This window comes from Pongo abelii, chromosome 17 (assembly GCF_028885655.2).
Source record: "Pongo abelii isolate AG06213 chromosome 17, NHGRI_mPonAbe1-v2.0_pri, whole genome shotgun sequence".
Taxonomy (NCBI): Eukaryota; Metazoa; Chordata; class Mammalia; order Primates; family Hominidae; genus Pongo; species Pongo abelii.
The window spans coordinates 62,643,065-62,665,643 of NC_072002.2; the positions used below are offsets into that span (position 1 = coordinate 62,643,065).

The 22,579-nt window shown below is 36.3% G+C and overlaps 1 protein-coding gene across 8 annotated transcripts in view; it reads right to left on the reverse strand.

Annotated features, from left to right (window-relative positions):
- The window catches only part of SMAD2 (SMAD family member 2), an 89,500-nt gene that overhangs the window by 28,684 nt on the left and 38,237 nt on the right, over nucleotides 1-22,579 (reverse strand). For 5 of the 8 annotated variants that reach the window (XM_063716773.1, XM_024235718.3, XM_054537505.2 and 2 more), the window contains 1 exon segment: nucleotides 376-465. The exons of 2 other annotated variants lie outside the window; for them this stretch is intronic. In XM_063716773.1, coding sequence (XP_063572843.1) covers nucleotides 376-465 — 90 coding nt within the window. 8 annotated transcript variants of the gene reach the window in all.

The following is a 22,579-nucleotide window of genomic DNA, read 5'->3' on the forward strand; positions in this document are numbered from 1 at the left end:
TTATTAGTATAAAGATGAGATTCTGATAACAAGAAATTTAGCAAAACTGATCATGTATCTACTTAAAAATTAGGCCAACAACAGATTATAATCTGATCTCCAGCTAAAATAAATATATAGTTATCAAAATTATTATTCTTTAGGGGATACAGTAATTTAAAGAAGATTCAAACTAGAATTGCATTGATTAAAACATCAGCTGAAACATTTAATATATTTTTTATACTGGCAAGCAGATATTTTAAATGCTATGCCTTATTTTACATTAAGGAAACATCCTAGGCAAAATTATACTAAGCAACCCCATATAGGTCTTTCAAAATATACCCCCCTCCCACAAGATCTCTAGGATTCGACAGAGGGCAGAATATTCACCTGGTTTGTTCAGAGAAGCTGTAAAGGCCTGTTGTATCCCACTGATCTATCGTATTTGGTGTACTCAGTCCCCAAATTTCAGAGCAAGTGCTGTGCATAAATTGAAAAACAAAAAATTGATGTGAACATGGAAGCATGGTTATTCAAAATACCATGATGTAAAACATGGAGAATGTACAGAATACTTCCTTCACCCAGAAAATATACAATTGCTTCACTTTTTCACAGGCATGTAGTGCTGGTTACTATATTTTCTATATGAAGGAAGCCAATAAAATGGAACATGTGACTCCAGATAAGTCATGATTATGTTTTTAAAATGTGAACACCAATGCCCTCTAGCTCAATGAATCATACCCATATGCCCTTACCACTTTCCTGTATTCAAAAGATCTAAAACCTCTGCCATCAACTTTACTAAAAGTGCTTCATTTTGTAATCCAGTTTTTAAAAAAATTATCTAAAAACAGATTTCAACTGATTTTTAATATAGAAAAAAAATCCCAATAAAAATAGACATACATCCACAGTTAAGATTTTCAGGTTATCTGGTCATGATATTTTTAAGTTTTACTGAAAATTATTTTGCTCCCATCTCTAGAATAAATAAAGAAATAGACTTTGAAGTCATTCTAATTTAGTATACCGCCTTAAAATTTTTCTCCCACATTTCTCTCCAGAATATGGGCAGCTCAGAGATAATTCTCCCTTTTTCCCTACCTCTATTTCATTTCAAAGTAACTTCTAGTCAGTGGGAGAAGGGAAAGAGAGCTTAAAAGGAAGTTTTGGAATGGAACTTTGACAGCCAATGTCTCAAGTACTAAGTTGTACTTGTCTGAAAAGTCCATTTCTTACATATTACAAAATCATCAAAACTTCAATGCAGATAAAGGAGTATTTCAAAACATCTTCTGAAAATGAATCAAGCAATTGATTAAATTTCAAATTTACACATTGTTAGTGAGCTTAACTGGATCAACAGTTCAAAGGGCAACGGTGAGAAGTGCTGGCTTCCTGTGGCCAGGCAACAGAACCACCTGGCATCCTTGGCTTTAGTGCTACAGGTGCTGTCACATAGCTATCAGGCTGCAGGAACACAACATGCCCTGCTTTGGGGGCTACAGTGACTGGACAGTTCAAAACAAAACCTGTTCAGAAATTTTCCAGCACCAAGTATTTTACAGATTCTCTTGCTTTTTCAGGCTGAAAAATTTACCAGACTATAAAAGTCAGAAAATGCCAGGTAAATTAAGGCTTAGACCTTTCCTTTTCCAAAGATATACTGATTTAAAAACCATGACATTAATGGTTTATTTAAAAGATATTTCAAATATCTATTGGAAACATATAGCACAATGTAGTTTAAATCACAATAGAATCACCTCAATTCTACAGACTTCTGAGTTTGAGTTTATTAAAGAAATGGTATACAGGAGACTATTCTTTGAAAATAATTAACAAAAGTGTAGCACAAGAGGTTATTCTGCTCTGCTATCAGAACATTTCACTCAAGTTATTCTGGGACTGACATAAGAACCAGAATCTAAAATAGAGCATGAAGTTTACGTTGTACTTTATTTAATCCTTGAAAGGATCAGAGAAGAATAAACAGTAATTGTTAAGAACTTGCAATCAATCTAGAGGCAGACAGATCTAGACCCCAACCCTAATTCGGCCACTTTCCAACTGCTGCCATAGGGTATATTTAAGCCTCAATTCCATCATTATCATGCCTAACAAAATTGGAAGGTTTATTTTAAAATATTAAATTTGCTTCTAGCTAGTAAAATCATTGCCTGTTTACATAATAAAAAATATTTTTAAAAATAAGCCAATTTATAATAAAATATAGAGCCCTCTGTATCCAAGGGTTCCACATCCTCGGATTCAACCAACTGTGGATCAAAAAGTAAAAAAAAAAAAGTAAATTTTTAAAACTAAAAAATACAACAATTGAAAAATACAAAATTTAAAAACAATATGTATAACAACTATTTACACAGCATTTACATTGTATTACATATTATGCATAATATAGAGATGACTTAAAGCAGGAGTCTCAGAGGCCACAGACTGATACTGGTCCACTGCCTGTTAGGAACCAGGACACAAAGCAGAATGTGAGCAGCAGGGGAGAGACCATTACCACCTGAGCTCCGCCTCCTGGAAGATCAGCAGTGGCATTAGATTCTCATAGGAGCAAGAACCCTATTGTGAACTGCACATGCGAGGGCTTTAGGCTGGACACTCCTTAAGAGAATCTAACTAATGCCTGATGATCTGAGGTGGAACGGCTTTATCCCAAAACCATTGCCGTACCGCCACAGTCAGTGGAAAACTTGTCTTTCATGAATCTGTCTCCTGGTACCAAAACGGTTGGGAACAGCCGATTTAAAGTATGAGAAAATGTGCGTAGGTTATATGCAAATACAATGCCATTTTATTTTTAAAATAAGGCTTACTGCAGTCTTGACCTCCCAGCCTCAAGTAGTTCTCCAGCCTCAGCCTCCTGAGTAGCTGGGACTATAGGCGTGTGTCACCACGATTGGCTAATTTTAACACTTTTTGTAGAGACAAAGTCTCTTGAGTCCTGGACTCAAGTGATCCTCCCACCTCAGCCTCCCAAAGTGCTGGGATTACAGAAGTGAGTCAACATGCCCAGGCTTACAATGCCATTTTTTATCAGAGACTTGAGTATCTACTAATTCTGGTATGAGTGGGAAATCCTAGAACCAATCCCCCTTAGATAGTGAGAGTTGTATAAGCAGCATCTAGATAAATGTAATTATAACTGTGTCAAACTATACAAAGAAACATTTTAAACATAACTGAAGAACACAAAAGTGCACTGAGCAAAAAGAAAAACATACGTCCCTACACAGGAAGATACCATCATAGAGGTATTAATCCTACCAAATTTATATATTTGATGCAATCTCAATAAAAATAAATGTTTTAAAAATCCAGGTATTAGTCCAAATACTGTAATAAGCCAAAACAAATAGGTATGACCAGAAAATTCTAACAAATAGTAAAGACCTGTCCTACCAGATTCTGAAGCACCTAATAAATTCTCAATAATCAAAACAGTATGCAATTAGTAAAAGAATACACAAAACAGAATGGAGGTTCTACTTCCAGTAATGGCAGAACAGCCTCAATTAGGCTAACTTTCCTTCATATAACAATGATAAACTCTGAACAAAATAATCAGCTATTTGAAAATAGTAGAGACAGATCAAAAACAGACAAAAGCTGAAGGCAGGTCCAACTGTCAAAGCTGCAAACTGTATTGGATGAGAGCTGCATTTCTGTGGCTGTGTACCCAAGGGCACTCCCCAGCCACAGCTAGGCAGGGCAACTAGAATTCAAACAGAACACTGCAGGGGGATTGTTTTTAGAAAACTGCAGTTTTACTGACCTAGAATCAGAGGACACATTTGGGGCTGCCAGAGAGTTTGAAAAAAGAAGGAAGGTACCCTGTAAAGAAAGAGGCACAAGGGAAAAACATCAAAATGTGACTGTGAACTCTGCCCAAACTCAACTTTGCTCAAAGATATTTTTTAAAAGCTAAGTATACAGAGATACAGCATATTCACAGATGAGTCAATATTAAGATGTCCATCTGACCTAATTCCCTAATGATTGTTGCCTATTTGTTTTATATCTATTACGGTGACCATTTCAGCAAAAATATTTTTGTAGCAACTGACAAGCTGATCTAAAATGTATATGGAAATACTAAGGATCTTGAATAGCAAAACAATCTTGAAAAAGAATTACTGACCCATGGATGAATCTTGGGAATATTCTGATCAAGAGAAACTGAACACTAAAGTATCTACACTGAATGACTCCACTTACATGAAGCTCTAGAAGTGGCAGAACAAATTCAAAGTGAAAAACAACAGTAGTTGTTTCCAGAAGAACCGCTAGGAAAGAGTATGAAAGAACTTCCTGGATGATTGAAATTTCTTTATCTTAAAACACTGGTATATGCATTTGTTGAATCTAACTAAACTGAATATATGATTTGTGCACTTCACCATAGAAAAAATTTACCTGAAAAAAGGAAAAACACAAAAGAATGCAAAGAAAAGTAAAAACCAAAACACAAAAAGTCCCAACAAAAAATTCATAGAACAATTTAGCATATGATGAAGGCACCCTATGAATTGATATGGAAAGGTCTAAAATATGCTACTCCCTGTATTAAAAAAGGACAGGTAAAAAGATCTGTAATTACTCACTAATATATGCATAAAGACACACATACATCATGAACAGTAGTTACCTGAGGTGCAGAGTGGGAAGGGAGAGGTTCCAATGTATGTTTGTGTATATGCATGCTTCTATGTGTATACATACATAAACATACGTATTTTTGAGCCATGTGAATGTATTGCCTTTCACCAAAATTGTAAAAATAAAACAGAAGAAAATATTGCCAGAGAATAAAATCCAAGTCAATGTCATCTCGACATTTCTATAAAAAGATATGGTTCTAAAACATTAGAGGCACATTACTTCCTATACTGCATCATTTAAAGCACAGTTTGGGCATTACCATAAGACACAAATAATAACATGCCAGCCTGAGCCCTGATCATTCTTTTCTCACACAATGTCCTTTCTGTCTCACATGAACCTTTGGTACCAATTTTCTTCCACGTGCATTTATGTTAACTGCCCCTTCCTAGCCACCTTTTAACTTTACCACTAATTCTTTAATATGTCTAGCAAACGAGGTCAATTTTTAAGATGCCTTTGGTAGGTTTTAATGAGGCAGTTTTAAATCACCCACTCTTCCTTAAAGATTCTATCTAACCACAGTGTATTTCCCCACAACACCCTGAGCTCCCAAAAGCCTTTGTGTACCACCCAGCAAACAACATATTTGGTGACCCAACTGGTATTTTCATAGTACAAAAAGTGGATTATAATATTCCTAGTCACATTAAATCATAACATCCTAAATAACACTGGGGAAAAATTGTATCTCCCAGGTTTTCATTTTGTTAATAAAAAGTGTAAGTTATAACTTGTAGGTATGGCCAGTTTCTAAAAAATATTAAAAGAAACAAATGCAGGAAAAATTTTAGAGAAGTAGCACTGATTCTAACAACTATATAAAAAGCCTTTTACACATTCAATAAATTTCACTGATCTAAGATTATCTACTTTAAAATGCAACATTATTTGTGTAACACTTGAAAATCCTCTTTCAATTTTATTTATAAGGGGCATCTCAAAGTGAAAAAAAATGTGCATCTTACAAACAAATATTTAATGACAATTGTCTTCATAAGCTAGCTACTTTGTATCAAGCACCGTGTAAGGCTAAATGGATTAGGGACCTCAAAGTAACCTGCAAGTTATGTAAAAATAGTATCCATCGCCTATTAAATTGATGTTAATTGGAATTTTGTGGGTTATATAACTGAATATAAATTTGTCTTTTGGTTAGCGTAAGTTTGCACTTAAGTATGTTTCTATACATTTAAATAATATTAAAGGAAGTCCACAAGAAATGTCTGTACATTACTCAAATGTGAAAAACAGAAACCTGTACAACATCAAGCTGTTTACAAAGTACTAAGGATAGAAAATAGGTCTGAAAATGTTAAACTAAGACTACTTGCTATGTAAAATCAACATATCCTAAAGAGATTATTAAGTTATTATAACAATGACAGCAATATCCCAAACACATTGGCTCAACATTTCGTAAATTTATTTGACCATCTAACTTCAGGATATTCTTAAAACTCTTATGTATTGAAAAATATCAGCAAAAATTGGTCTCATAAATTCTGCCTGAACAAATTTGATATTGTTTACTAACAAATTAATGTGAAATACTACAATATGTTGAAATAAGATGTAGCAGACCATTAACTAACTACAATGATGTCCCTGCATCAATATACAGACAAACAAGCATACGTATGTTATCTCATGCAAAGTCCCAAAGTTCTTTGCATCGAACAGTTTCTTAAAGACAGATTATCCCCCATCAACTGTGTAATGTTCTTGCTTATATATCTAGCTTGAATTAAAAAGAGGTGGGGAGAAGAGGTAAAACAGCTATTAGAGTCATAAACATACTAATATAGCAACTACCTTTGTTGGCATACAGTGTATTAATCACTAAACAGGATGACTTGGTAATAAACCTAACAGAAATCCTTATCAAATTTCCCTAGTAATAACTTTTACAATAAGTATTTCAGTAAAACACATCAAAGATTTTCTTCATCTAAGAATAAGCTGACTTTTGAAAACTGAAATTAAAATTTAATATCTAGTGTACAATTTACAAAGTATACACTCACCTACATATACGCACATCTAAATTAACGTTTTGCACTTTGTTCCAATCATCCAGATATTATGTTTGTGTCAATATACTACTTTTTTTGCATTAAAGATATAGATATTTATTCACATCTTTGTTATGGAGAACGAAAAGAGAAGCAGTGAGAATTAAGTTGAAGAAAACACTACCAACTTTGGGCAAAAAGTGGCTCATATCACAGAATCTGGTAACCCTTTAAACCAGTTTTACTGTTCCTACCATATCTGCAAGATTTACTGCTGCAGTTAGACAACCAATAACAAAAGTAATAAACCCCATTGTTTTACTAATTTATTATTTTTCATGATCTTCTTGCCTAAACAGTGTATTTTTTTTTTTTTAAACAAATCAAAAGGGATAACAACCTAAGTTGCCACCTTGGTAAGATTAAAAGCATGCTGAACACTCAGTAAAATTAGTTAATTAGCAGAATATTATCAACAAAAGGAACTTTCCTGAGGCTCCAGCTCTTGATTACTGATCTACTCATTTAATACAGACTTCTAGGGGAGTAATTTGTAACTATGCATCCGTAATTATTTCTACTTAAAATAATCCTTTCATTTTTATATGTGACTTAAGACTAAAAGTTTAGATTTAAACAGCTCAGGAATGAAGAGTGAATCACTGTAATAATTTTTTTAAGTCTCCATAATTACAAGTACTATGTGTGGCTGTATATTTTATCTTGACTACAAATATAATTGAAAGACACAAAATAGATTGTAGTATTCAATTACAAATGTTTAAATGTCATTTATCACATCACTGAAAACAATGTGACTGCTTTGATTAAACTTAAATTTTTAATCAATGATTAAGAATGATAGCCTTTTATTTGTCTCAGAATCCAGTCTCTTCCCTATATTTTGTTTGCAAAATGTAGACAATCCTGATTGAGAAACAAGTAGGTGCAAATGATTTTTTAAGTTGCTGCATTACAGATGCAAAAAACTGTATCTCTAGAGAACTGGAGATATTCCTGAATAAAAATTGAAAATATAAAAGAAATATATTAAGAAATTTATTTCAAAAAGGTTGAATCATCAACAATAGCTAATAAGTGCTCACATTCCTTCATAATTAAGGCATAATTGGGCAGTAATTAAATCTGGAGACAGTTTAACAGGGTCCTTAACTGGCTTAAACCTTCACTCTGTGTAGAAAATGTTTTTCAATTTTATCTTGTAGCAATGAAATAGTAACCATTCAAAAACAAACAGTCACCAAATGTGCATTCCGATATGTCAGGGTTTCATTCTAAGTTTCAAATCAGAACAGAGCATGTCTACATTCCAGATACCCAAGCTGTACACAGCTCTAAGTAGAGCTCACCACACAATGCTGTGGTACTGTTATTTGTATAATTTTATAAGAACACACACGAAACAGAATTTTAAAAAATAAACTAATACCAAGTCTTCCTAATCAGTAACATAGTAAGTCCAAATATATGTCCAGATATGTGAGGAATAGCTTTATTCCAAGGTCTTTGATGCTCATGTAATAAGTACAATTTTAACAACTAATTCTATTACGAAAGATTGCAGAAAGCTCTGTACAGCTGGATCCCCATACGTTCTTAAGAATCAAGCAAACAGCCTGGGCAACAAAGTGAGACCCCATCTCTACAAAATAATTAAAAAATTAGCCAGGCATGGTGGCACGTGCCTGCAGTCCCAGCTATTTGGGAGGCTGAGGCAGGAGGATGAAAGGTTTGAGTTCAGGAGTTTCAGGCCACAGTGAGCTATGACGCACTACTGCACTCCAGCCTGGGTAACCGTGAGATCCCATCTTAAAAAACAAAACAAAAGAATCAAGCAAACTTTTGGAGAGGAATATCTCAGAAAAGAAAAACTCAACAGTTTCCAAGTATTTATTCCAACTTCTCAGATACTTCCACGAACAAGCTTTCCATCTTCTCCTGAGTTCTGTATGATAAAAAACTTCAAACATCCATTAAAGTTACGAGTAAGCACCCTACACATTCATCAGCTAGATTCTGCAATTTGGATTTGTTTTCCTTTGCTGTATCATGTATCTACTTAACCTCTCTATCCATCTCTTACTTTTTGGAACATTAAAAATAAGGGTGTACGTGGGCAGCCTGGGCAACATGGTGAAACCCCATCTCTACCAAAAATACAAAATATTAGCTGGGTGTGCTGGTGCACACCTATGCTCCTAGTACTCAGGAGGCCGAGGCTTGAGCCCAGTAGGTGGAGGCTGCAGTGAGACTGCACCACTGCACTCACTCCACCTTGAATGACAGAGCTAGACCCTGTCTCAGAGAGAAAAAAAAAGGTTGCAGATACCACAAATCTAGACACTTAAGAATGCACATAACTAAAGTTCGCTGTTCTTTTTTTCTTTAGGTGAAATTTACACAGCATGAAACACATATCTTAATGGTACCATTTGAGTTTTCTCAGATGCATACATTGTACACTTCTCAACCCTGTCAAGATTATCACCCATGTCCATTTCTCAATGTCTGGCATCCATGCCCTCATCCCCAGAGGCAACCACTAAACTGATCTTTTCACCATAGGTGTCCTGTCTTCTGGAAAGTCTATGAATGGAATATGGTACATATTCTTTTGGGTCTTTTTTGACTCAGCATGATTTTGAGATTCATCCATGTTAATGTATATGACATGTGTGTGTGTGTGTATGTGTGTGTGTGTGTGTGTGGAGTTGTTTTCCATTACTTGAACAAGCATGATTTATTTAGTCATTCTTATATTGATAGACACCTGACCTGTTGCCAGGTTTTAATTATTGTGAATAAACTTGTCATGAACATTCAAGAAAGTACATGTCATTTTATAGAAATATGATCTCTTTTTTTCTCGGGTAAATACCTATAACTGAAAATCTTGAGTCAGTGGGTAGATGCATGTTTAGCTTTTCAATAAACTGGCAGATCTTCTTCCAGAGCAGAAGTACGATTTTACAGTCCTCCCTCTTTCCATGTATGAGAGCTCCTGGTTATTCCAAAGCCTCATCAACATTTGGTGTGGTCAGTCTTTAAATTATAGGTAGTCTGATGATTGTGCAGTGGCATTTCATTGTGGTTTCAATTGTCATTTTCCTGAAGCCTATCGATATTACACACTTTTCCATTTCTTTACTGGACCTTTATCTTCAGTGAAGTAGCCAACTACCGTCCATTTTAAAATTAGGCTATCTTTCCATTACTGAGTTATAGAAATCTTTATAAATTCTAGATTCAATCCTTTCAGAAATGTTTTGCAAATATTTTCTCCCACTCTGACTTATTTTTTAACAATGTATTTTAATAAGATGCTTTGTATACCGATGGAGTCTAACTTAGCAGCTTTCATGGTCACTACTTTCTATATACTTTGAACAATTCTGTTTACCCCCAAGTCACAAATATTCTCCTATATTTTCTTATAAAAGCTTTATAGTTTTAGCTTTAATTAGACTACAATTTATCCAGAATTATTTTGTTTTCACTGGTGTAAGGTGGAGTCATGTTCATTCTTCCACATGGATATTCAGCTGTTCCAGCACCATTTGTTGAAAGACTTTCGTTTCCCTACTGGGTTGCTTTGGCAACTTTGTTGAAAATCAAATAGGCACACAGTGTTTATCTATGTGAGGCTATCTTATCTGTTTTTATGTCAGTATCACACTGTACAGATTACTATGGCTTCAAGGTGAGTCTTGAAGTCAGGTAATTTAAGTTACCCTAACTTATTACTGAGTTTTCCAATTCACAAGTGTATCCGTCAGTTTACTGCATGATAATTCCAACATGTAGGTCTTCTAGGGTTGGTCTCCTCATTATAAAGGGTCACATTTTCTTTGTTCTTTGTATGTTAAGTAATTTAGGATTGTATGCTAGACACTGTGAATTTTATCTGATGGTAGGTAGAGGTTCTGTTACAATCTTCCAAAAGTCTTCATTTTTGTTTCACCAGACAATTAACCTGGCTGCATTCAAACCACAAACTCTGTCCTGGAGCAATTCAAATCAGGCTGATTATCTGGCTGTACTGTCTACTGTACACATGTGGGGTCAGCAGGTGATTTTGGCAAAGTTTGTAGGCAGAATCCAGGGCTCTCTTTCTGAAACTCTCCTTGCTGATATTCACTCCTCACTCTCCAATAGCTGTGATTCTCCCAAGTCTTACCTATGGTGCTTCAAGGCCAGAAAGACTTGGTTTTGTGTTGGAATTTTAGCTACCCTGCACATTTTGCATGGACAAACGCTGTAAAACAGAAAATTCACCTATGCCATTTCCTTCTTCCAAGTGTCAATCCCCTCTAAAACATGCCTATTTTTGTTTATTCTCTAGTACTTCATGTTATTTTTAGAATTTTGTGCAGTTTGTTATTGAGGGAGTGTCAGTCTGGTAAGAGCATACCTGGCCATATGAGAATCTCAACTCCCTCTTCGTTTGTTTAATTTATCTCAGCAAGGTTTTAGCATTTTGAGCAGAGGTCGTGTGTGTATGCGTTTAATGTATTCCTAAGTATTTTAGCACTGATGCTACTATTCATGAATTTTCTTAACACCCCCATTTGTCTGCTGCTAGTATTTACAAAAATACAATTGATTTTTAGACACTGAATCTATGAAGTGCAGCCTTGCTAAATTTACTCATTTGTTTTAGTGGCTATATTTATAGATTCCTTAGGATTTCCTACATAAATAAGTATGTCATCTACAAATAGAGTTTTGAAACATTCCTTCAGATCTTTAAACCTTTTATATTTTGTTTTCCTGACTCACTGCACTTGCTAGGTCTTCTATTAAAATAATGACACAAGAGTAGACATCCCTGTCTTGTTCTTGAGGGAAAACACAGTATTTCATGATTAAGTATATCCTTAGCTGTTGGTGTTTCTTAAATACCTTTTATCAGACTGAGAAAGTCTCTTCATTTCTCATTTCCTGGGAGTGCTTATCATGAATGGATGATGAATTTTGTCAAACGCTTTTGACCAAGTGAGGTGATCTTATAGTTTTCCTCCTTGGTTCATGCAGTAAATTACATAGTTTTTTTTTGTTTTTTGTTTTTGCCCGACAGGGTCTTGCTCTGTCACCCAAACTGGAGTGTGGTGGCATGATCACTGCTCACTGCAGGTTCAACTTCCCGGGCCCAAGTAACCCGCCCACCTCAGCCTTCCAAATAACTGAAACCACAGGAATGTACTACCATGCTTGGCTTTTTTTTTTTTTTTTTTTTGTGGAGACGGAGTCTTATGTTGCCTAGGCTGGTTTCAAACTCCTTAACTCTCAAGCAGTCCTCCTGCGTTGGCCTCCCAAAGTGTTGGGATTAGAGGCGTAAGCCATCGCATCTGACCTGATTAACTTTTCTTTTTTGGGGGGTGGGGGACAAGGTCCCAATGTCTCATGCAGGCTGGAGTGCACTGGTGTAATCATAGCTCACTTCAGCCTTGAACCCCTGGGCTCAAGTGATCCTCCTGCCTCAGCCTCTGAGTAGCTGAAACCACAGGGGCATGCCACTGTGCCTGGGTGGGTAACTTTATCTGTCTATAGAAATGGGATCTTGCTTTGTTGACCAGGCTGGTCTTGAACTCCTAGGCTTAAGCAATCCTCCTGCCTTGGCCTCCCAAAGTGCTAGGATTACAGGTATGAGCCACTGCACCTGGCTTACACTGATTAATTTTTGAAAGTTATAAACTAACCTTGTTGCAACAGAACTCAATTATGATGTATTCTTTTCTCATGCATGTTAGCGATACATTAATCTTTAACTTTTCTTTTAGTTGCATCTTTGTCAGGTTTTGGTTTCAGGGTTATGTGAGCCTCATAAAACAACATTTTTCTGGGTTTGTCTATAAGATTGGTGATATTTGTTGCACAAATGCTTAAATTTACCAGTAAAACCATGTGAGCCTGAAGTTTCCTTTGCAGGAAAGCTTTTGATTATGAAGTCAACTTCTTTCATTGTTATAGGGCTACCCAGATCTTGTATTTCTTCATGCATCAGCTGGGGGTAACCTAAATTTCATCATTACATTTAGTCATCAAATTTAATGGCATAAAATTGTTTATAATATTTGCTTATAATCTTTTTACTGTCTGTAGGACCCACCATGACAATCCCTCTTTCAGTACTAATATAGGTCATTTGTGATTGTGGGCTCTCTGTCTTTTTCTTGATCAGTCTAATAAGCGTTTATCTCTCCAAAGAACTCGCTTTTGGCTTTCTGATTTCTACTCTTATTTTTATTATTTCTTCTTCCTACTTACTTTGTATTTTATCTTTTTAGGTAACTTTCTTTCCTAGCAGATTATTTAAAACTATAAAATTTTCCATTAGGCACTCTTTCAGCTACATCCCACATATGTGATATGCTGTATTTTCATTATAATTTGGTTTAAAATATATTTTACCTCATTTTTCCCCTAAATAACCCGTAGGTCAGAATTTTAAGGTTTAATTTCCAATTCTTAACAGATGTCTTATTGGTACTAATTTCTTATTCTATTGTTGGCAGAGGTGGCAGAGAACATACTTTGGATTTCAATCTTTTAAAATTGATTGAGACTTGTGCCCTGTAAACAGTCTTTCCTGGTGAAGTTACCATGAACACTTTAAACGCTTGTATTTCTACTCATGTTGGGTTTAGTATTCTACAAATATCACGTAGGTAGTTAATAATGTAACTTAATAATGTAACTTAAAACTTTTATGTCTTTACTGATTTTTTTTTTGTTCTAATTGAACTCTCCAATTGTGGATTTGTGATTCTGTCCCATTAATTCTACCCAGTTTTGCTGCATGTATTTTTAAGTTCCTTTATTTAGCAGATACAATTTATTGTTATGACTCCCTGATGTTGGTGATTTAGAGATGTCACTTTACAATATTCTCTGTTGCTGATCACCTGTCATTTGTATGTTGCGTGCCATTTTTCACCAGCTGCTTTAAGATTCCCTCTTTCATTAGTTTGGCCATGATACATCTAAGTGTGGTTTTCTTTTTATTTAGCCTGTTTGTGTTGAATAAGAAATCCAACTCCATTTCTGATATTTGACTGCTGATAGGTTTCAGGCCCCACCATTTCCTCTTCCCCTTCTGCCTCGAATCTGGGCAAGCTGGTAAGAAAGCCCAGGTGCTCCACCTGTTGATATTACAGAAATTTAAAACCAGGAAAGTCTCAGCATATGTACAGTGTAAAAACCAGCCCACAGCCCCATTCTCTAATCACCATAAAACCCCAAGCCAGTCTCCTATCACTGCTCTCTCAAGTCATTTTTGGACCAACTTGGAAGCCTGCCATGCTCTACTCAGACAGCATCATTATGTGAGTAATAAACCTTTTCATGCCCTCTTGGTGCATGTAATATAGGTGACATCATCAGTTTCACATCAAAATCAAATTTTATATATAAAATCCCATCCCACATATAGTTCACACTTATTAAGCACCAACTATGTACTAAGCTCTTACACATATTAAACCACTTAATCCTTCAACAGTGCCATGAATCAGGCACTGTTGTCCCCATTGGACAAATGAGGTAATGGAAACAAAGAGACAAAGTAACACGTCTAAGGTCCTACAGCCAGCAAGTGGAAGAGACAGAGGCCACATTCTTAATTATTAACATTATTCCACCCCATATATAGTTACTAAAAAGAAACAAGTAATATAAACATAGCAAATCAAAGCTAAAACAATAAAACTGGTATAATATCCCAGGTATGTAAAACATTTACAGAACATGTTTAATTATAAAAACAAGATTTCACTGTAAGAGACATTTTCTCAGGAAAGAAAATTTCTTCGGACAAGTAAATTGAGAAAGCCCCTTCCAAATTAAAATAAGCAGCTTAGGTTTCCAAATATTAATAACTAAATAAAAAACAGGGGGAGACAACAGAACTTCCATAATCACACTCCTATAAGAATAAAATTGACACTTCTACTCATCTTTGATATAGTATAGCCTTTCTTAGAAGGAGGACCAGGTGATGATTGAAAAAAACTTTCTCAATATTTTCCACCTCCACCTCCAAATGCTGTATTAAAAACTCTACTCTGAGATACTGTTTGATATTTCTGCTGCCCCTGAAAAAACAAAGTATCTCCCACGCACAAAATTGTCTCTACTATTGAAAAGATTTAAATATCAATTCTAAAAATGGTTGAAGTATTTCAAGCCCTTCCAAATACAAACTTTTTACTTTAAAAAAAAACAAAAGCTAACACTGAAAGGGTTCAGGTACATTTACTTTAATAACATAGCTTATCGATTTTCTAGATTTAGTCATATATATCCCCCCCCGACAGTCTCACTCTGTCACCCAGGCTGGAGTGCAGTGGCACAATCTTGGCTCACTGCAACCTCTGCCTCCTGGGTTCAAGCAATTCTCATGCCTCAGCCTCTTAAATAGCTGGAATTATGCCACTTGGCCCAGCTAATTTTTGTATGTTTAGTAGACACAGGATTTCACTATGTTGGCCAGGCTGGTCTTGAACTCATGACCTCAAGTGATCCACCTGCCTCAGCCTCCCAAAGTGCTGGGATTACAGGCATGAGCCACCGTGTCTGGCCAGTATACACTGTTTTTAACAATTAAAAAAAAAATAGTAACGTAAATGACAAAATAAATAAATATAAAATATAAGTACATGTTATTCTAATCTTAAAATAAGTGCATAAAATCTGGAATACATGGTTGGTCTCTGTATCTGTGGGCTCCACATCCATGGATAGAAAATACTAGAGGAAAAACTAGATAAAATAACAATACAACAATGAAGAATACAGGCTGGGCATGGTGACTCACGCTTGTAATCCCAGCACTTTGGGAGGCTGAGGCAGGCAGATCGCTTGAGCCCAGGAGTTCAAGATCAGACTAGGCAACATGATGAAACCCTGTCTCTACCAAAAATACAAAAATTAGCCTAGCATGGTGGCACGCACTTGTAATCCCAGGTATTCAAGAGGCTGAGGTGGGAGGATCACCGAAGCCCAGGAAGCAGAGGTTGCAGTAAGCCAAGACTGCACTACTGCACTCCAGCCTGGATGACAGAGCCAGACGCTGTCTCCCCACTGCCTCCAAAACAAAGTATATGGGGGGGATGTACATAGGTTATATGCAAATACTATGCCATTTTATATAAGGGACTTGAGCGTCTCCAGATTTTGGAGATATGGGGTATCCCAAGGATACCAAGGGATGACTTTACATCAAACATAAAACAATGATTGCAATACAGAATATGATTCCATGAAATTCAACTTTTTAAGTTATACAGTTTTATAATGCTTGACTTTGATTCTAAAAGTTTTTATAATCTGACAATTTTTGACAATTAGCATCCCACAAAACAAAAATCAACTCAAATTTGTATAGCACTCTGAATGTGATAAACTGCTTTTATGCATAGCGGTTATGTTTAGATAACATGTTAAAATGTTTAGGCAAATGTTTAAGCACATAGATTAATGTTTTATACCTGTGGATGCAAATTATAAGGCATCACATAAAAATTACAGGAAAACCCTTTTGAATTACTTAACTTCATTATAAATTTGTGTTCAGTATCTCTCAATGTCCCTATCATCCTAAACATAAATATAAAACCTTCTTTCATTGCCCCTAATCCCCATTGTCCTAGCAAATTTCAGAGAAACTATATCTACATACATATACATATATATATATATATATATATATAACCATAAAGATAAGCAAAGTTCTAAAAGACAAAAGGCTGGGGTGAAGGAGTTAGTGAGAAGTCTCCTTATATATTTCAGTTCTAATTTAAGTATTATTAGTGATCACAGTTTCATAAGAGCACCAAGACCATTTCATAGCGCTTCCCATAATAACCCAAAGTCAGAGTTAAAAGTTGGATTTTGAGAGTAAAGACTAACCTACCGCTTCAAGGAAAACGATGATGATAATAGAAGAAAACTGTAGTTGTAACATTTCTTTGAAAATAAAGCATCACTGGCTAATTTAACCAGTATCATTATATGCAAAAACAAAAACAAAAACAAAACAAAAAAAAAATGCTTTTGTTAAAATGGCATGTATTTCACGCAGACACACGTAACATCCCTCTTTTCTCCCCACATGTTCTTCCTGTCCGCAGCAACCACTAAATTTGGAATTCTCAATTTTCAAAAAGAGGATACAGACAGCTCATGAAACAAACTAGACTTAGTGAGCTCCCTCCCACCATCACTCTAGTCATTGCTCTCCAACAAGCTCTTCCCAAGCTGCTTTTATCCTGTCTGCACAAAATCCCAAAAAGATTTCAACACTTTCTAGTCACATCCAGATATTTGTATTAATAATAAATGTCTTCAGAAATTAAAAATCCAGCCACAGCAAAGCCAAAATCTTACTATCTCATTAATTCTTTTCACGCTACCTCTTCCAGTACTCTCCAGCTATTATTTTTAAGGCCCCTCCCGGTTCTGAAATAGCAGGAAGAGGGAGTCTGAGAGAAAAGGGGCACGATCTTACATGGCTGGCTGGACTGTAATCTGATGTGACAGTAATGTGTGATGGAGTCCTGTGGAGGTTGGAAGTCTAAATGCGGACTCTCACCTACAGTTAGTTCCTGATGCAGGAACTTCTCAGGCTTGTCTGCTTGGATCACTGTGACCCTCCAACCAAGTATGGCCTCTTGATCCTTTCAAGGTAAGCCAACTTCAACTATTATGTCTTACTAAAGTCTACTTTGTCCATGGGGGTAATTCTTCCATCTTTGACCCATCAAACTCTGACAAAGTGCTGGCCACTCCCATTGTGCCCTTTCTTCATTCTACCGATACAGGGGCAGCTCCAGCCTTTATCTCACTTTTTAGGCTTTTTCAGATAGAAGTCAAGTACCAGTCTATTTCTCTCTCAAACCTCAGCAGACACATGTCAAACTGAGAAGTTCTCGTCAAGTCCTTCAAATTGGATTAACAAAAGGGAGAAATACCTTAACATATACTACCCTCGCCAAAAATCTTTTCACTATGGGGTCCTTCTCCTGAACTCATGATCTTTATACAGCCTACAGGTGAGTAACAGGTTTTAACTGTAGCAATGCTTGACTCGGTATCTTTTCTGCAAGTTCTGCATGAACACTGTAGCACCTCAATTTTGAATGTAGGTTATTGGCAATCTACTGTTCTCAGATTTGGGGTAAATACCAGATTTGGTAAATACCAGAACATTTCCTATTATAACATTCTGCTACAGTTCCACTTCCAGGTAAAATATAAGCAGGTCACAGCAGTCCAATGTTCTTACTGGAGGGAAAAAAAAAAAAAAAAAAAAAAACTTGCTCAAAAGACAATGGAGAGCTATCAAACTAATGAGATCCAGATGAACTAAAACTGCAGCAAAGCAGCTTTCTAGGTGAACTGACAAATGCCTATCACTTCCTCCCCTGGGGTCATGTGCAGAGTCTAGGTGCAGGCTAAAGGCTTGGTCTGAGAAAAGAAGCTCTGAGGAATAAAACAGTAGAACTTTTGACAGTTACATGAATATTCCCCCTCAAGACACTTATCAGATCTTAAAGCTGAGGCTAAAGAGCTCATACTTTCAAAGTCATCTCATACTTCGAAAAAGTAGAAGTGAATCTCCCAGGGTTTCAGGGGTTAGGTGACAGTCTAACAAGCTTTCAATCAAAATCCCTGGAGCGCTTTGTTTGCAGAAAAGGTATAATCCAGTGGCAGACTAAACCAAATTAAAATGGCAGTCTAGCCCCACCCAGCTCAATCACTAATTAGATTAAGGTGAGCATCCTCTCTATCTACCTGGTAAAGGTAGGAAAGGTCAAATACTCTGGGGAGAGCATTATTTGCAAGATCTTTATGAGTGAATTTTATATAATGTACAAAACATATGGCATACAATAAAAGTTGTATGACATGAAAATGCAGGAAAATTTGACAAAGAAAAGAATGGACAATAACAGAAGCAGACCAACAGATAGATGATCCAGACATTAGAACTGCCACACAGAAGACTTTAAAGTAACTATTATAAATATATTAAGGAAATAGACAAAATGGAGAATTTCAACAGATTTGTGATCTATAATATCAAAGGAACATATTATAACTGAAGCATATATTTGAAATTAAGAACTTACGTAGGCTTAACAGACTGAATACAGCACAAAAACAGGACCAGTAAACCCAAAAGTAGATCATTAGAAAATATCTAAATTGAAAAAGAGAAAAAGAAAAAAAAAAAAGGAAATGAAAACAGACTGTAAGAGACGTTTTGATTTTAGCCCAAGTACAAGAGAAGATTTAAGCAAGATATCCGAAACTGCTGTTTTACTATTATCTCACCTCTCTCCATAGTCCATGTGTGGGTATTGTCTATCTCAAGCACTTTGGATAGTGATACATTTACTTATATTGCCAGTGAGGACCACACAGGCCTGGAAGGACTCTACTACAAGACAGGAAGGGGAAGGAGTAAACAGTATGGTTTTTCCCCAGAATGTAGTCACATAAGAATGTCCTGGGTATGACATTTTGGGCTGGATGGTAAATACTTTAAAAAAAAAAAAAAAGGCCTGGGTAGCCTAGAATGGTTCCAGGTAAGACTGGAAACAGCCGGACATGGTGGCTCACACCTGTAATCTCAGCACTTTGGGAGGCCGAGGTGGGCGGATCATGAAATCAGGAGATCGAGACCATCCTGGCTAACACGGTGAAACTCCGTCTCTACTAAAAATACAAAAAATTAGCCAGGCATGGTGGCAGGCACCTGTAGTCCCAGCTACTCAGGAGGCTGAGGCAGGAGAATGGCGTGAATCCGGGAGGCAGAGCTTGCAGTGAGCTGACATCACGCCACTGCACTCCAGGCTGGGTGACAGAGCGAGACTCCGTCTCAATTAAAAAAAAAAAAAAGATTGGAAATAGACCAAGGATGTTGGGAAAACAAAAGATTACTGTAATTTTTTAAATGCCTATTTTAGCTAGGTTGACTCTTTCCTGAAGCTAATATGTTAAACTAACAGGACAAGAAAAGCGGGTATATTGTTCATTGCATCAGGTGTTATATGATAAAATTACAGAAATTGATTAATTTGGGTATAATTCAGTAATTTTTATAAAGGGACAAAGGTCCTAGGGCAGGTAGGTATTTTCCCTGATAAGGTAGGTGATAAAAATGCCCCATGCAAGAATATACCATATACACAAGGGACTTTGAATACCAGGTCCCGGAGCAGGAGCCCCCTCAAAATACCTAACTGTAAATGTAGGCACCAGATAAGGTCCAGGGTTTAGCAAAGTGCCTTCCAAAGTGTGTTTCACATGATACTTGACCTCATCACAAGTGCTTTCACATTTATAAACAGTATATGACAAACTGGATGCTAAGGCTGACAAAAGATCCCTATTCCCCATAACCTCAAAGTTCTAATTCATATTTATAAAGTTTTATTGTTCTGACTTTATCAACAAATCTTATACATTTAATAAACTAAATTATACATCATGCAATGTTGCCTGGCAAAAACTTTTTCTAAGCAGAGACAACACATTTTAATGTCTACAATTTAATGTGAGTTCTCCTGAAAAACAAAAATAGAAAACGAAGACCTAGAATATCTGAATATTTCCAATAAATCATACTCCTAGCGATAATGTTTTATAGCTTATGAAGCTCATTTACATTATTTCAATGGACCCAAAAGTCATACTGTGAAAGTACTCAGATAGCACTACTGCCTTTCACAGCTGTGAACAGTAAAAAGTACAGTCATATTCCCCAGGATCTACACTCATCAACACTAAAGAAGCTGACACAAAAACAGGTTATCAAACTTGAAATTCAGAGTTCCCTCCACCATAGTGCTTCATACATATTACGATACAGACAGACACGCACACATGCCAATGTATGAATGAGAAGAAAGAATTATCCTATTATGAAAAAGCACTCGCTTAAGAATGGAAGAATACCACAGTTTGGGTCCAAAAAGACTTCTCTTTAGCTATTCCTGGTTACCTAGAGAAGCAAAAAGGTATGAACGTGAGGTTAGAAATAAAAGATGACAGTTTTTTTAATTACAACTGCTCTATTCCAAGATAGTCTGCATAAAGTTACTAATTACTCTGATGTTTAAAACTCTTTAAGAGGTGGCCGGGCATGGTGGCTCATGCCTGTAATCCCAGCACTTTGGGAGGCCGAGGCGGGCGGATCACCTGAGGTCAGGAGTTCGAAACCAGCCTGACCAACGTGGAGAAACCCTGTCTCTACTAAAAAATACAAAATTAGACAGGCATGGTGGCGCATGCCTATAATCCTAGCTACTTGGGAGGCTAAGGCAGGAGAATTGCTTGATCCTGGGAGGCGGAAGTTGCAGTGAGCCGAGATCCCGCCACTGCACTCCAGCCTGGGCAGTAAGAGCAAAACTCTGTCTCAAAAAAAAAAAAAAAAAGTTTCTAAGAGGCAAAACAAAATCCAAATGTTAATGGCAGCATTAAAAAGAAACATCCTGGAAGGATACATAAGGCACTAGTAATACAATGTTCACTACAGAGGAAAACTGGGTGACGAAAGGACAGGGGTGGGAGGGAGACTGATTTTTCCACCGTAGAATCATGGTTGATTTTTCAGTTATGTACATGCTACTTTATGTTTTTAAGTAACTTTTTTTTTTTTTTTTTTTTTAAAGGGACAGACTCTCACTATGTTGCCTGGTGTGGAGTGCAGTGGCTGTTCACAGATGTCATCACTGCACACTAGCCTGGAACTTCTGGGCTCAAATGACCCTCCTGCCTCAACCTCCCAAGCAGCTGGGACTACAGGTGCATGCTACCATGTCTGGCTAGAAATATACTTTTTGAAAGCAAAAATAGTCATAAACATACAAATATCAAAAGAGAATGCTAAAAAAATAGAATTGCCTTTTAACAGAAAAAACTGACTTCAAAGAAAAAAGACAAGAATAGTCTTGTCATAAATAGACAAGAATTAAATTGCCCAAAAGTCCTATTTAAACATTTAATTGTGCTGACTATAAAGGTGATATACTTTTATATATAAATATTAGAAAAAAAATACAAGACTTTTCTGGGTCACCCATACTCATTACTAAAAATTTGGTCAATTAATCTCTAAAAGTTTCATAATTAAGTGTTAACATTTTTAGAAGTATGCTTTATCAAGCTAAGAAAACTCTTATTTCTAATTTGTTAGTATGAATAGCAAATTTTATAGAAAGCCCTTTCTGGATCCATGATGATCATAAAGTGCTTCTTAAATATGATTATGTGGTATCTTATACTAATAGATTTCCTGTAGTTGAGTCATCCTTGAATGACAACAAACATTACCTAGACCTTTTTTTTTTGAGACGGAATTTTGCTCATCGCCCAAGCTGCAGTGCAGTGGCTCAATCTGGGCTCACCGCAACCTGTGCCTCCTGGGTTCAAGCAATTCTCCTGCCTCAGCCTCCCGAGTAGCTGGGATTACAGACACATGCCACCACACCCAGCTGTTTTTGTATTTTCAGTAGAGACGGGGTTTCACCATGTTGGTCAGGCTAGTCTCAAACTCCTGACCTCAGGTGATCTGCCTGCCTCGGCCTCCCGAAGTGCTGGGATTACAGGCGTTAGCCACCATGCCTAGTTATGTTTTTGTGGTTTTGTTTTTAATAAACCACTGAATTCTAGTTTCTGATATTTTATTTATGACTTTTGCATCTGTGTTTATAAAGAGTGGCATAAACTTTTCTTTCACTATTCTTAAATGTGGTATAAAATAAGCTTAAGTGTTCTTTATTAAAGAAACTAAAGGTTAGGACTGGGTTTTTTCTAATTCATATTAAAAACAATACAGATTCCAATGGACTGGT